The sequence below is a fragment of the Cebus imitator genome, unplaced genomic scaffold, assembly GCF_001604975.1.
Source record: "Cebus imitator isolate Cc_AM_T3 unplaced genomic scaffold, Cebus_imitator-1.0 Scaffold85, whole genome shotgun sequence".
Classification (NCBI taxonomy): Eukaryota; Metazoa; Chordata; class Mammalia; order Primates; family Cebidae; genus Cebus; species Cebus imitator.
The window spans coordinates 2562318-2579105 of NW_016107400.1; the positions used below are offsets into that span (position 1 = coordinate 2562318).

A 16788-nucleotide genomic window follows, 5' to 3' on the forward strand; every position below is an offset into this window, starting at 1 on the left:
TAGAGAAGGGGTTCTTTATCTTAGTTTCCAAATACCTCTTGAATCCACTCATCTCTTCCTCCAACAGATGTATTGAACAACCAGTCTATTTTCAGTGGGGCTGAGAAATATGCTGAGACAGTCAGGTTCCAACTAGGAAAACCAGAAGTACTACTGGTATCTAAAACAGATAATTTAATATAGTCAAGCGATGGAAGCTCAGAACTTAAAAAGGAGTAGTGAGACAATCTAGAAATACATAAGAGCAGAAAGCCAATTCCATGCTTGAGTTGGAGGGCAGGCCAGTCCTATGGGATTTGGAGCCATGGAGGAGAGGCAGCCCCTGCCAGAGACTCCCAAGCAGAGGGGGAAAGAAATACTCTGTTTTCTCCCTCCTACCCATCTGCCAATGACTCATAAGTGCCCTGCATTAACTGAAAGCCAGCTAACATGGAGCCCTAGGAAGGACATTCTTTAGGGATCAAATCTGCTATGAGAGCATAGCACAGTACAAGGTTGGCACTTGTAAAGGCAGAGGACATTCTCAAAGAATCCCCAGCCTAGAGAGGAAAATGAGATATACGTAATAAAAAGCAAATGCAAAAGTGATTCCAAATCAAGGCTTTTCTCTAGACAGCCCTCATTGTACTTGCAACCCCAACTGCATCAGAAGAACCCTGAAAGTAGAGAAGCAAACTAACCAGCCAGCCCCTGGGGGAACAGGATCTTTGGGCTGTTCAAGTGGTCAAGGATTGGATAGAAGATATTTGTGGAAGGTTTCCTGGAAGTACTGATCCTGGATCAGTATCTTAAAAGATTGGGAAGCTTAGGGGATGAGGGCAGCAGGTGTTCCAAATGAAGAAAGCTGTGGGGGACAGTATGAGCATTGATTAAGGGCATTAGAATCAGGCAGTTCTAGACTCTAGCCCCAGCTCCATCACTTCCTACCTGCACCATCTTAACCAAACCACGTAAACTCTAAGCCAAAGAGTTCTCAACTTGGAAAGAGCAGTAATCACACTGATCTTTTAAAGTGGTGAGGGATTAAAGGTGATCATGCATCTAATGTTCTTATACAGCACTTGGATAACTCCCTGTCCAACAGTAGGAGTTATTATTATCTTTATTAATTATAATAAATTATAATCCTGCCTTGAGGAGGCCAGTTCTTTTTTTAACATTCCATATCAGTTCATCTTTCTGAGAGTGAGCAAGCCTTGTCTCACTCTTCCTCTTTCCTTTCCTCCAAGAGTATTTGTTAAGTAACTCGCTGCATGTGACTGGCTGGAGCACTGTGTTAAGACAAATTCTGAGTGCCAGAACTTTAAGTGCTTCTAATATGGAATTGATTGCCAATCAATTCCACTTCACTAACACAAAACTTAGGAGAGTAAATATGGGTGCTTTGATTTACTACCAATGCCTCCAGAAGAAAGAAATCTTCCAGTGGTGGGTATTTTAGATAAGGCAGCAGCCTTCAGAGAGCAGTCATTTGGAAGAAGCTGATGGGAACAGATACACCTTATTGCAACATAAAGAGTACCCCAACATGGCCCTGTTTTGAAGTGAAGTATTAAGTTTATGGCTGATTATTATCATTCTGTATTGACTTCGTTGACATACTAAAGTTCACTGTTTAGTGGCATGTGAAAGCCAATAGTAGGAATCATTTGTTCAGTGGGATCTGTCATCTGGGTCTGTGAATGATTTCAGGGAAGTGTGCCTACCAGGTGTCCATTTGCTGTCACAACCCTTGCCCATTCTTCTAACCTTTACAAGCTACCTTTGTCAGGCTTGTTGATATGGGCCCTGGATGAGCAGTTGTCTCAGCTTGTCTTCAGCATCTTCCGTTGCAGCAGCTCCAAATTTTGTGTCCAGACATGGCTACAACCTAAGGAGAAAGGGCAGTACTAGAAACTTGGACCTTCTCCGCATACCTCCCTCCTTTCATCATGGAGGAAACTGTCCCCAAGATGTCCCCATAAACATTGCCTTAAATCTAACTGGCTATGCTTGGTCATATGGCCAATGTCAGCTGCAAAGGGAGCTGGGAAAAATGAAATTTGGCTTTTCTGGGTCATAATGGAGTCAATGGAGTTAGAGATTAGGAATGGCCATGGGATAGACAAGCAGTAGTATCTGCCCTAGTGCCTGTTGGTTGTGAGAATAAAATGAGTTTCTACACGTATAGCACTTAGCTTAGTACCTGGTGTGAAGTCAATGCTCAAGAAACATTTTGATAGTAGGATGAAAATAATTATGTGTTGATTTCTCTACCTATCTATCTATCAGTCTACCTGTTCATCTATCCATCCATGTATTCATTCAATCCACCCATCCATCCACCTATCCACCAACCCATTCATTCATTTGTCTATCTATCCACTCATCCATCCATTCATTCATCAATCTATCCATCCATCTCTACTTCTTTGTTGGTTTTGGCAGTGGACTGTCAGCAGGGTCGTCCACCGATTCCTTTTGTTCAATGAATTATTTGATAAGCTCTTTGAAATAGAGGATAAGAATACCCCCACAAGACACCCGTGACGTCTAAGGATGGTGGGCTGTTAACTGAGAGGCTCAGTTTTGCTAAGTGGGCCATGCAAGTTCAAGCCTAGAGCTGTGTTTCCCAGGAAAACAGACATTTTGGAGATGGTATGTGAAAAAGGACTAGGAGAGAGGGGGATATATTATAAACTGACGATGTAAGGAGGGCCTTTGATGGAGAAATTACTGGTGGAAGTGTTCATTGACTTATGTGATGTGCGCAACGCAATGTAAACTCCTTTCATTGTCTTTTCATGATATCTTCAATGTAATCCACCTCATTTGCTAGTGTTTTTGAGATAGATTTAAGGTTTTAGGGATGAGTAGCAGTGCTGAGTCTGTCTTTGAAGTGGCTTAGGTCAAATCCAGAGATGCCCATGTGGGACCGGCCACACATGGGTGACCTAATGAAAACTGAAGGCCAAATAGGATCATGTCCTCTATTTACTTTGGTCCAGGAAGGTAAATAAGAATTGCTTTCAATTTTTGACTCCATCCTATGAAAAGAGGCAGTGAGGAATCAGCTACTATGTTTCTTACGTTCGCAGCTGGGAGGAGAATGTCTTTGTGTATGACCTCGTGAACAGCTGTGTTCCCGGCATCCCAGCTGACGTCTGGACAGGCCTTCATGATCACAGACAGGTGAGAAAGCAATGGCCATTGGACCCCTTGAAAGTTCCAACCAGGATTCTTTTTGATTTAATAAACCTTTCACATCTGTGCCAGGTCACGGCTAAGCACACAGCAAACAGAGAAATCAGACACCAAATGCCACAGTTACAGCGTGACCAATTTGTGAAAGACATTTAATGATGTCCTACTAGATGATGCAAACAGATAGCATGGTCAGAGAAAACCTGTTTGGCTTGGGTTCTCTTAAAAAAAAAAAAAAAAGTCACTAGGCTGGGTGTAGTGGCTCACACCCATAATCTCAGCACTTTGGGAGGCTGAGGTGGGCGGATCATGAGATCAGGAGCTTGAGAACAGCCTGGCCAACGTGGTGAACCTCCGTCTCTACTAAAAATACAAGAATTAGCCAGGCATGGTGGCAGGTGCCTGTAATCCCAGCTACTCAGGCGACTGAGCCAGGAAAATTGCTTAAACCTGGGAGGCGAAGAGGTTGCAATGAGCCGATATCATGCACTCCAGCCTAAGTGACAGAGCAAGACTCCATCTCAAAAAAACAAAACTGAAACATGATTAGATGTGCAAGAGATGTTGGAAGGGAAATATTTGTATATGAAAAAAGAGGAAGGAGGCATAAGTAGGCAGGAAAGGACTTCAAACAACACCTTGGGTCTAAGAGGTCTAAGATATGTGAAAGGAGATTGGAGAGGAAGGACTGGGTAGGGAGAGCCTCATCACAGCACAGTGCTGAGAAAGTCTTGGCTAGACCAATGGGGAGTCCCCAAGCAAAAATGCCCGAGACTGGAATCCTGCCCTCGGCAGGAATGCACCAGCACCATTATCTCTGACATGCTGAATCACTGGCTGAGAACAGCCTGGAGGAAGCATGGTCTCATTGTGAATGCAGTGGTAGCTCCAAAGAGGCAGAGGCATGTCCTTTAGCACAAACAAGGCAGTGAATCCAAGGTGGCAGGAGAGCTGGAGCTGTCCATCAATTCTGCTTTCTGCTGGTCCTCCTGAAGGTGATCTGTGCAGTGTACTTCTGTGACTGCCACAGCCTTCCTGGGTAAGAGATACTTAAGTTAGTGTCTAATGGATTACTAGATGTTAGCCAGAGATAGCCTATTCCAGGTAGAGGAAATAGCATGGGTCAACATCCTGAGGAGGGGGAGGTCATGGCACATTCAAGGAGGTTAATAAGGAAGACCACTGTGGCTAGGGCGCAGAGTGAGATAGGAGTGGGTGTATAATAAAGCTGAAGATAGTAGCTTGGAGCAGATCTCTGCAATGTCACAACAAACTCCACCTGGAGATTTTTGTCCTCAAACTTTGCCTTGGCAAGCTGCATGCTGAGTCTCTATTTTGCACATATGCTTCTTGCCCTGTTCAGAGTACTATAGGGAATAAGGTTCTGGTGCCAGCTCCTGTTCGGCCACTTACTGGCTGGTAGGTGGTTTTATGCAAATTTTAAAAACCTCTCTGAGCCTCAGTTTTTGTGTCTGTACAATGGGGATGAAAATAATAGTGCCTTGTGAAAAGAAAAGTAAGTGAGCTAATATGTGTAAAGAGCTTAGCGTGATGCTTAGCATACTATAAGAACTCTTTAAGGATGATAAGAATTGCTGTTAAAGTAGCAGAAGTGACAATGTGGTCACACCTAACATTTATTTATTTATTTCTATCGAGACAGGGACTTGCTCTGTTGCTCAGGCTGGAGTGCAGTGGTGCAATCACAGCTCACCACAACCTTGAACTCCTGGGCTCAAGCAATGCTCTCAGCCTAGGCTCCAGAGTAGCTAGTACCACAGGCTGGGACCACCACACCTGGATTGTTTTTTAAAAAATTATTGGTAGAGACAGGGTCCCGCTATATTACCCAGGCTTTTCTCCAACTCCTGGCTCCAAGTGATCCTCCAACCTCAGCCTTTCAAAGCGCTGGGATTAGACGCATGAGCCACCATGCCTGGTGATCTTTTAAATCAATAGACTTCCTCCGACAAGAACAAATATAGAAGTTACAATTTTTAAAACACTAAAATGTCCATTTATAATAGCAACTCTAGAATTGGATTATAACTACACTAAATCAGAGTTAAAGAAACTTGTATTAAAAGACCTAACAAAAAATACAGGAAAAATGCCTTTTTTCTTCTTTTCAGAGCTAGGCACCATGGGTCAGGCATTGTGTTAAGTCCTTCACATGCTTCAGTTTTTTCAGCCCTCACTGCAGCTCTCTAGAGGACATATTAACTCCATCATACAGATGTGGAAACTGGGGCTCAGAGAGGTTCAGTAACTTGCTCAGGTTGCAGAGCTAGGCAGTGGGCAGACATGGGGTCTCAAGCTTTCATTTCTCTTTCAGAAGTAGCATGCTATTCCCATTATATGACATGAGCTCCATAATCATCAGTGCTTTGGGGGATACTCTTCTTAAAACTTAAATAAATAGAGAAATGGCTCTTGTTCCTAGACAAGTTACAAAAATGTAGTTCTTTCCACAGTTAATTTGCACATTTATTGCAACACCAGTCAAATTCCCAACAGGACTTTTCTTGCAATTGGACAGAGTAGTTCTGCCTTAGGTAAGAAAAATAGACTATTTAGACAAAAAGAAAAGAGGTGGAGCGTGACTCCCATCCACTGGCAAAATGTAGTAGTTAGGGGTCTTGGGTAGTTGACTCAGGAAGATCTGGGTTTGATTTCCAGCACTCATGCTTTATTTGCTGTATGAATTTGGGTAGATCAATCTGGTCTCAGTTTTATCTGTAAAATGGGGCTGATGATGCCTGCTTTTCAGAATGGTGAGGATAAAGCAAGTAAAGTGCCTGTCCTGGCACATAATAAGCCCTCAACAAATAGCAGCTAGTAATAATAGCAGTAGTATCAGATTGGTAGCAGTAGTATCAGAAAGCAGTAGCCTCAATGAGGACTTTTGTGCAGAGGTATTAGAAATTGAGGTGATACCTGAGGTCAGGAGTTCAAGACCAGCCTGACCAACATGGTGAATCCCTGTCTCTACTAAAAATACAAAAAATTAGCCGGTCATGGTGGCGGGCACCTGTAATCCTATCTACTCAGGAGGCTGAGGCAGGAGAATCACTAGAACCCAGGAGGTGGAGGTTATAGTGAGCTGAGATCATGCCATTGCACTCCAGCCTAGGCAACAAGAGCAAAACTCTATCTCAAAAAAAGAAAAGTCTCAAATGCCTGATCTTATTCTCCTTGGCTTGCTTCCTTGTCTCTCTGGGTGGAACCCTCCCAGGAAGGGCAGTTTGAATGGACTGACGGCTCATCCTATGACTATAGCTACTGGGATGGCAGCCAGCCAGATGATGGCATCCACGCGGACCCAGAAGAAGAGGACTGCGTGCAGATATGGTACAGGCCTACCAGTGGTGAGTGTCCCTGAGACCAAGGCTCTTTGAAGGACACCCGGGAGGCATCACAGATGGGGAGGGCGGAGAAGTGCCTTGGCGGAAGAGGAGCACTGAACAGCCTGAGACTGGCAAATTGTTCAGCACCTTGGAGAGCGGTTGACATCACTAGGGTGTTGGGGGCATGGCCATTCTCCACGGTGGACTTGCTTTAAACAACAGTAATTGTTGTTTGTTTGTTTGTTTTTATAACACGTGAATTCCAACTTAGATAGAAAGATATTATAAATGGAAGCATGAAGGGAAAAAAGACTTGTATGGAGAGTAGTCCAGGGGTGGTGTTTCCATGTCAGCTCACCCACACACCAAAGTGCAAGCCCCTTCCCAAGGCTCATGCTCCTGAATATGTGAAGCAAGCCACACCTGGGGTGGCATGAGGGTGTAGGTAGTGACAAGAGAATAGACCTGGATTCAAATTCTGGCCCCGTTGCTTTCTAGCTCTGTGTCCTTGCAGAGAATTACTTATCCTCTCTGAAATTGTGTTTCTTCTTCTATAAAATGGGCTTAATAATTTGTCCTGCCTACAGGACTGCTGTGAGGATTAAAGGAGGTACAGTTGATATAGCACCTGGCAAAAGCATGACTTGGGAGTTGACTTCCCTTGTGTGAACCCCCACTCCACCCTTAATGTACAGCCCAAAGATAATTCCTTAACCTCTGGTGCCTCAGATTCTTTGTCTTCAACATGTGGCTAATGATGCTTCCTCACAGATTAATGTGAGTAAAAAAAGAAGACCGTGTTCATAGAATAGCTGCCATGCTCAGTATTCGGTATTAGCAATCACCAGCATCATCATGAACGTCATCACTTTCACATCAATCTTAAGAAATAGAAACAATATCCCCGTTTTGCAGATGAGGAAAACGAGGCCCAGAGAAGTTTAGCAACTTGTTCCAGGTCACACAGCAAGCTAAGTAGTGGAGCTGGGTTTGAAGCCTAGATCTACAGAACTCCAGACCCAGACACTTAATTGCTATTTCCTCTTTGCTCCCTTTTCTTTTCCTAATTAGGGGAGGGAGGTAGAGGACAGCTTATTATCCTTTATCTGGAAGGATATTATCCTCTACTGGGAGCCCTCCTGGAGCCTGGTAGCCAGTATTGGGCCAAGCCTCTGGTTGAAGTTCATCCTCCCAACCAAGGTGAGAAGCCAGGATCAGCTTTATGCAAGAGTAAGGCTGGACAGCAGGCTTGTCACATATCAGCAAGAAGGGGCTGCCAGCGCAGACATGAGGCTTACTGGAGAGGGCTTTTGCTTCAAGGGAGTGGTGGGGTTACTTTTATCTTGGTGGTTGGATTTTCACCCAGATTCTCTGCTTCTTTTCATCACAGCTCTGAGGTCATGGAATGATAACACCTGCAGCCGAAAGTTCCCCTTTGTCTGTAAAATCCCGTCTCTGGCCATTCATTGATCCTGTCTTGTCCTACTGGTGTGAGCTGAACTCCAGTATCATCTTGTAGCTGTGCCCAGTGTAGAATTGAAACTAAATACATGTAAAACATACATAGGAGGTAAATCTCTTGGATAGAGATTTTAAACAAGCAGATCTTAATTATACAGGGTGGTTACTTGGCCAAGTGACAGGAAATTATACAGGGTGGTGACTTGGCCAGCTCAAATTGGCTTAATTAATTTTTTAAAAGGTGTTGTTGTTGTTGTTGTTGTTTAAATTGGCCCAAGTAACAGAAATCCAGAGGTTGTTCTGATTCAGAGTTGAATCTCACTGGGCTGGCTCAAGTCATATGCCCATCCCTGAAACAGTCACTCTGGCATATGCTAAGTGGCTAGCCCCTGCTTAACTGCACATCTTTGGGACAGAATGGGGTGGGAGTCACATCATCAGAGGGTCTGGGAGTGGGGGAAAATGGGAGGATGTTGGTCAAAGGATACAAACTTTCGGAAATAATAACTTCAGGAGACTTAATGTACAGTATGGACTATAGTTAATAATAATGTGTTGTGTTCCTGAAATTTACTAAGATAGTATTTTTTTTTTTTTGAGACAGTATCGTATTCTCTTGCCTAGGCTGAAATGCTGTGATGCAATCACAGCTCACTGTAGCCTCAACCTCCTGGGCTCATGTGATCCTCCCACCTCCAGTCCCCAGAATAGCTGGGACTATAGGGCACTACAGGCATGTGCCACCACATCTGGCTAACATTTTTTTTTTTGACGGGGTTCCACTCTTGTCGCTCGGGCTGGAGTGAAGTGGCACGATCTCACCTCTTTGCAACCTCCACCTCCCAGTTTCAAGTGATTCTCCTGCCTCAGCCTCCCAAGTAGCTGGGATTACAGGTGCTTGCCACCACACCCAGCTAATTTTCATGTTTTTAGTAGAGACAGTGTGTCAGCTTGTTGGCCAGGCGGGTCTAGAACTCCTGACCTCAGGGGATCCACCCACCTCAGCCTCCCAAAGTGCTGGGATTAGAGACGTGAGCCACCTTGCCTGGCCATGTATTTTTTTTTTTTTTAATAGAGATGAAGTTTCATCATGTTGTTCAAGCTGGTTTTGAACTCCTGGGCTCAAGGGGTCCACCCACCTCAGCCCGAAGTGCTGGGATTACAGTGTAAGCCACTGCACCCAGCCCAGAATATATCTTAAGTGTTCCCACCACCACATGGGCTCAAAGATGAGGCTGGTTCTTCAAAGGAAAACAATATTACCAAGCTCATAAATTGCTGGAGAAAATGTAAAATAGTGAAGCCGCTGTGGAAAAGTTTGGCAGTTCCTCAAAAAGTTAATCATAGAGTTAGATCTGACCCAGCAATTCCACTCATAGATCTAGACCCAAGAGAATTGGCAACAGGTATTCAAATATAAGTGGTCAGTTGGGTATGGTGGCTCATGCCTGTAATCCCATCACTTTGGGAGGCCGAGGAGGAAGGATCAGTTGAGCCCAGGAGTTGAAGATCAGCCTGGGCAACATAGTAAGACTCTGTCTCCATAAGAAAATGTTTTAAGTTAACCAAGCATGGTGACACACATCTGTAGTCCCAGCTGTTTGGCAGGCTGAGATGGGAGGATCACTTGAGCCCAGGATATCAAGGCTGCAATGAACCATGATTGTGCTACTGCCTTCCAGCCTGGATGACAGAGAAAGACCTTGTCTCAAAAAACAAAACCAAAAGATCACAGCAACATTATTGATTTAAAAAAAATGAAGACAACCCAAGTGTTCACCAACAGATGAATGACTAAATCAATGTGGTCTATTCATAGGGTGGAATATTATTCAGGCATGAAAAGGAGTGAAGTAAAGATAGATACTGCAACCTGAATGAACCTGAAAAACTATATGCTACCAATTGCAAAAGACCACATGTTGTATGATTCCATATATATGAAATATCCAGAATAGGCAAATCTATAGAGACAGAAAGTGGATTAGTGGTTGCTAGGGGATGTGTGGAAGGGGAATAGAAAGTGAGGGCTAATAGGTATGGGATTTCTTTGTGGGGTGACAAAAATGCTCTGCAATTAGACAGTGGTAATGGTTGTACAATATTATAAATGAACAAGAAGTCACTCAATTGTACGTTTTTAAATAGTAGTTAATAAATTTTACATTATATGAATGTTTTTATTTTTTGGAGACAGGGTCTCACTCTGTTGCCCAGTCTAGGGTGCAGTGTTGCAATCACTTCTCACTGCAGCCTTGACCCCTCAAGCTGTAGTGATCCTCCTGCCTCACCTCCCGAGTAGCTGGGACTACAAAAGTGTACCACCTCTCCCAGCTATGTTTTTGCCTTTTTATTTTTTTGTAGAGACAGGGTTTCTGCATGTTGCCCAAGCTGGTGTCGAACTCCTGAGCTCAAGTAATCTGCCCACCTCAGCCTCCTGAAGTGCCAGGACTACAGGCATGATCCTCTATGCCTGGGCCATTATATGAATTTTATCTCAATTTTTAAAAATGTTACCAGAAGAAAAAATGCATGCCAGGCAGGAAGAACAACAGATATTTATTAGTAGAGAGAACATTGAACAGAGAGGCAGGAGACCTCAGTTCCATTTCCAATTCTCTGGGCCTTGTTTCTGCTTTGGTATGGATTGGGGTTGTTGGGGGGAACCTAAAAATCAGGCCCTTCAGTACCAACAAGGAAACAGAGATTAAAATATGCAAAAAAAAAATCAATTGGCATTTGGTAAATTGTGCGGTTTCTCAGATTTTTGCAGGAACATTCTTCTGAAAAGGATGTTAAAATGGGACTTTGCTGTGGCTTCAGAATTGGTCCTGGGGCCTCCAATTGAAAACAACAGGTTCTAATTACCCCTGGTTCTGAAGAGAGCAATGAACACATGGGACCATTCAGCTACCCTTAGAGCTTACATAATGATTTGCAGACCTGGCCTTACTACAGTCAACCACATGAGTAGGGGAAGACAAAGACTGAGATCCTTGGCCTTGTAGGGAACATAGCATCCACAGTGAAAAGGGTTTTTACCTTTTCTTTCTATGGAAGTAGGAGGGGATGCTTTCTCTCCATCTCCAATGTCAAACGAGCAGAACTTTAAGAAATTGCTTGTAGAGATTGGGGTGCTCTTAAGAAAGGTACACTGGCTTTTCGCTCCCCAGCAGAATGTTGGCTATGTTCTTAAAAATTCTGCCCTCCCCAGTACTACACTGGAGAGGAACTGAGTCAAAGACTTCTCAAGAACACTTCATGCACTCGGACATGGTGGCTCATGCCTGTAATCCCAACACTTTGGGAGGCCAGCATAGGAGGATCACTTGAGCCCAGGAGTACAAGATCAGTCTAAGCAACATAGTGAGACCCCACCTCTGCAAAAATAATAATAATAATAATAATAATAATAAAGAAAAATAGCCAGGTGCGGTGGCATACACCAGTAGTCCCAGCTACTCTGTGGCTGAGGCTGGGAGGATTCCTTTAGCCCAGGAGGTCCAGGCTGTAGTGAGCTGTGATCATGCCACTGCATTCTAGCCTGGGTGACAGAGTGAGATCCTGTCTCATTGAAAAAACAAACAAACAAGCAAAAAAACCAAAAGGATGCTTTATGCATCTTGAGAATTTAGGAGTGTAAGGAGGAAAACTTTTCCTCTATCCTCTTATTTTGCTTTCTGGAGGCCTGTGAATCAAACTATCAAAAGACAAATTAACAGAAGAAAAGGCATAGAAGTTTTGTAGATGTTTTTACATGCCGAGGGACTTCATAGAAAAGAAGTGATAACCCAAAGAGGTGGTTAGATTTGGGGGCTTATCTACCATTTTAACAAAGGCGGATAAATTGTGGAGAAGTGACTAGAAAAAGGAAAAGGGGGTTGGCTTTCTAGTGGTGGAAAATTGTGGGAAGGTGACTAGGAAATGGATGGTAGATCAAGATTGTTTAGTAAGGTTTGTTATGTAGACTCAAGTGATCTCCAGGGTCATTCACTTCTTCCTAGCACAGGAGAGGGGATCGCGCTTACAAATGGAAATGTATGTTACATTTACAAAGAGAAAGTTATGCTCTGCGTGTAGGCAAATGTGGAGTCCTAATTAGGGAAAACTAGTCAGGCTGGTAGGACCAAGGGAAAGCAAAAAGAGAAAGCAGATTAGCTGTAAGTCTGCCTTTCTTCATGGTCCAGGACACAAGAGCCCTCCTGCACAAAAAGCTCACAATCTTTCTGTGCCCAGCACCCACCAGATCCCTGCAAGTTAGCTCCCTGCAGCCTTGGCATTATCAGTGCTGCATGCAGCGCTCTTTAGCATAAGCACCCTTCCATAACATCCCCAGCAACCCTTTGTTTCCTTGCTGACAGCCGCTTCTCTGCTGTGCTGCCCGTTGCAAGCTTGCAACATACTTTCACAGTTTCTCTAATAAATCTGCTTTTTTTTTTCTCACCTACAACTATCTTGGTAAATTCTTCTTACTCCTGCACCACTGGTCCCAGATAGTTGTCAATCACCCGTGACAGCATAGGGGGAGGACAGAGAGCTCTTCTTTTGTCTGCCATTTTTCTGTTTCTTTTTGTTTTTTGTAGAGATAAAATCTCACCATGTTGCTCAGGTTGTTCTCAAACTTCCAGCCTCAAGCGATTCCCTTGCCTCGGCCTCCCAAAGTGCTGGGATTACAGGTGTGAGCCACTGCACCTGGAGGCGGAGGTGGGAGGACTGCCTGGCATTTCTTAATTGTCTTTAGCTCAAAACAATCCTGATGCCAAAGTGGCATATTTTGGGATATCATATTCTGATCTCTTTTAGGGGCATCCATGAACAGACTATCATGCCTACTGGGACCCCAAGTTAGGAAGCTTCTTGTAATTTCCCAAAGCAGAGAGGGGAAAGAGGCAGTGGCAAGTGAGCCTGGAAAGAAAAAGATGGACACATGGGCCTGGGTGGTTCAGAAAAGGACTTTTTTAGTGGCTCCCCCTGGCTCCACGAGAAGAAGCACAGAGCTTAGAGTTGTTGCTCTGTGCCTAAGCTGCCCCATCTGTAAAATGAGGACAGTAAGTATGTACCTCACCGAGGTCAGAATTCAATGAAATAATATATGTGCAGGCTTTGAACAATGCCTGCACGTAGGGCTATGTAAGTTAGGTATTATTCTTACTGTATTGGTTGGCAAGTGCTACAAAGTGCCATGGAACAAGCCACCCCAAAACTCAGTGGCTTAAAACAACCATTGTTTATTATAACATGCATCTGTGGGTCAGCTGGGATTTGACTGACCTATGGACCTATGCTGGGCTCTGCTGGGCAGCTGCGAGTCTCATTGCAAATCTTGAGGATAGCCAGGGTGCCTCTTCTTCGCCACGTGTCAGGGGTGCCAGTCAGGGTCTTGGCCAGGCATTACAAACCGCCTCAGTTGGAAGGCTAACTGCCTCTGACGTTCAGCACTCTGAGTTCTGAGTTTGTGTTGTGCCAGATCCCTATTTAATCCAATAGGAATGGCACCATGTTCGAAAGGCCAAAGAACAGATGCAGAGCCAGTGAAGGAGGCATAGCGTTTATTGGGACTTACGTACAGGGTGGTCTAGAAGCATCAAGCTGAACATGAAAAACTATCGCTATCCTTGAAGGGGGATCTGGGTGGCACATCTCCATGTTACCATATCCGGAATCAAAAAGACATGGTTTCAGATCCCACCACTGACACTGTGTGAGCTCACGGAAGTGGCTTAACCTCTCTGAGTTTTGGGTTCCTCTGTAAAATGGAGATATAGTCCCTTCCTGCCCTGACTGTGATTTATCTGGCAGCTTTGGGACATGAGGAGCTCTGCATAGGTGACTTTTCCAGAAAACTAAAATTTATTCCTTGAGCATCACATGTATCTCTGTTTTTCCATTTTGGATGGAAATCTTTCTAGACCATGTTATACATCTCCCTGCCTCCTTAAACAGAAGATCCTCAAGAAGATTCAGCTTTTCTTGATTGAGGGTAATATATGCTGCATCTACTTCAGGCATTTTTGTCTTCTGTCATATCTGGGTGCTGTGGGTGTCTCTGATCTAGGACATCTCCACCCTCACTCCTTCACAGGGCATCACACTTGCATCATGTGTCTCTGACAGCCCACAGGACTCACAGCCTTTCCTATACTGTTGCTTCTGGGAGGCTGGGGGCAGGGAAGCCAGGCAACCAAGCCTGAGAACAACCCCAGACAGAGAGAGAGAGAGGGAGAGAGGGAGAGAGGGAGGAGAAGAGGTGGAGAAGGAGGAGGAGGGGGAAGAAGGGAGAGGAAGGACAAGAGAAGGAGGAGAAGGGAAAGGAAGGAGGAGGGGTAGTGGGGAAGAGGAGGGGAGGCGGATAGGGGAGGAGGGAAAGAAGGAGGGGGAGGAGGAAGGGGAGAAGAGAGAAAATAGATGATAGGTGATGGATTAATAATAAATGATAGATAAATGATGGATGGACAAATGAAGATGATATTATTAGAGATAGATGATAGGTAGATAATTGTATGATATGGTAGTCTTGTATCTGTCTGTCTATCATATCTAAATAATAGTCTGTGGATAGTCATACAGTGGTAGATAATAGATAGTCTCTCCCTTAGGGAAGATAGGGAGACAGACAGATGAATAGGCAGATGCTCATGACTATAAATATATGTCACCTATACAATCGTTGTAAATAAAGCATAGGACCACATTGTGTGGATGCAAGTATTGTTAGCTGTTTAGGTTGCATCTAATTTTTCACTGTTACAAATAACACAGTGATAGGTATCTCTGTATACATGTTCAATTATATTCTTGGGGATATATTCCTAGAAGTAGCACTGGTAGTTCAAAACGTATGCACATTTTAAAAATAGAATTACTTTTTATTATAATAATAATGCAGGTGGCTTTTGGAGGTGATGAATATGTTTGTCGCCTTGATTGTGGTAGTGACATCACGGGTGTATGTATGTGTCCAAGCTCATCAAATTGTATACCTTAAACACTTGCAGTTTTTAAAATATAAAATTATACCTCAATAAAGCTTGACTTTTTTAAATGCACATGGACTACAAAACAAGGGACCGTGCTGTGTGTGTGTGTGTGTGTGTGTGTGTGTGTGTGTCTTCTACAATCCTACCAACCGGAGTTAAACACTACTGACCACAGTAGTGGACTGTTTTCTGGCCAGGTACATTGTGATGGACATGAGAATGCACCATGCAGACCTCCTACCACCAGGGGCATGATTGACTGAGGGCTCCAGCTTTTGTGTTTGAAATGCATCACTTAGTTTGCATTCCCAGGTAATGACTGAGCGGCATGGAATACTAAGGCAGGTATATTCCTGGCAGACACAGGTTCCTCTGGTGGTGAACTTGGCTGAAGGAGGCCCCAACAGCCCTTGTGAACTTGCCTTAGACTGCAGGATGATCTAGGATGACTCTGCCCTCTCTCCTTCACAGCGCATCACACTTGTGTCATAATCTGACTATATTAGGGAACATTATGTCATTTATGTTAATAAACTCCCCACAGTATTGTACCCTATATTTCTATAAACATATATATCTGTCAATATAGATTAAAAAGCCTGGAAAGATACACATGAAACTGATAACAGAGAGGACTTCAGTTACTAGGGAAGATGGCCCCAAGGTAGAATCTTAGTTTTGTCTGTAATGCTTGATTTGTTTTCTTTTTTTTTTTTTACAACGATCATGTATTCATGTATTATTTGTTCAGATAAAAATACAGAGCTATTTTTTAAATGTAATATATTTCAACCCAAATCTCTCTTGTAACCTTTAGGGCTAGGTTTGAGTTGGCCACAAACCCAGAACCAGCTGTAGTGGACTGGGACAAAACACTGACATGTCTAGCATAATTATTGCCAAACGCTTTCAAGATGCAATGCCAATGCACACCCTAATCTAGGCAACGATGACAAAAATAACATTCATTGCTGGTTCTGGTTTTAATTGATGATTCTTTGATTGCTACTGAGGATGAGCATTTTTTCCCATGACATTCTTGGCCATTTTCTGGAAGTGGTAGGGAGAGGATGCCAATTTTCCCACTTGCTCCTAGGCTGGGAAATGCCCACCTCCCACAGCCTAGGGACCATTTAATTAACACCTGCCCCACCTCTCTAGAACCACATAACAACCAGACATTCAGCGAACACCCCCTCCACAGAAACCTATACTTTACCCCACACCCACTGGAGTCCACGCTGTTTGCTTTACAGTAGAAAGAATCCACCAGTCCCACTGGCCTGTCAAAACCAAGCCTTCTGGGGTGCATTGGTCTGCACTAATGACATGATAGATCCATAGGGGGTGAGTTCCCAGCTGTGCTGTAAGCATGGATGCCAGAAAGAGATCGGGAGAAGCCCTGCAGGAGCCCTCAGAGACTCCGTATATCCCACTCTCTTCCACATAGGCCTTGGCAGCTTGATGTGAGCTGGCACCTCCTTGGCAAGCCTTGTGTGCCTCATCCACCACCAGTGTTATTAACTCATTACCTTTCATCCCTGAGGGACAGCCCACTCCCAGCCCTGGCCATTGACCTGTGCCCTCACCCTCCATGAGCTGTCTCATGGAGAAGAGTGTTGCAAAAAAGATTGCACTACAACCTGGTCCTGCTGAGAAAGTCCTTTCCTGCTCTGGGCTCCGCTTGAAGCTGACAGCCCCTCATGCTTCCTGGAAGATGTGCTGGACCAGCATCCCTAGGCATAGAATTTTGCTGCCTCCAGCACCCTAGGAGGCCTGCCAGTCGTTGTGTGTCTTTCTTTGCCCAAACTCTATCTCTA

The 16788-nt window shown here is 44.1% G+C and overlaps 1 protein-coding gene across 2 annotated transcripts in view; it reads left to right on the forward strand.

Moving 5' to 3' along the window:
• The window catches only part of CLEC19A (C-type lectin domain containing 19A), a 41276-nt gene that overhangs the window by 15769 nt on the left and 8719 nt on the right, over nucleotides 1–16788 (forward strand). Inside the window, exons 3-5 of one of the 2 annotated variants that reach the window (XM_037740541.1) lie at nucleotides 3078–3171; nucleotides 6419–6551; nucleotides 7921–8629. In XM_037740541.1, the coding sequence (XP_037596469.1) occupies nucleotides 3078–3171; nucleotides 6419–6551; nucleotides 7921–8000 (307 nt within the window). In that variant the 3' untranslated portion in view covers nucleotides 8001–8629. Of the gene's footprint in view, nucleotides 1–3077; nucleotides 3172–6418; nucleotides 6552–7920; nucleotides 8630–16788 lie in introns of those variants that run through there. The other variant, XM_037740542.1, reaches the window with a different exon arrangement.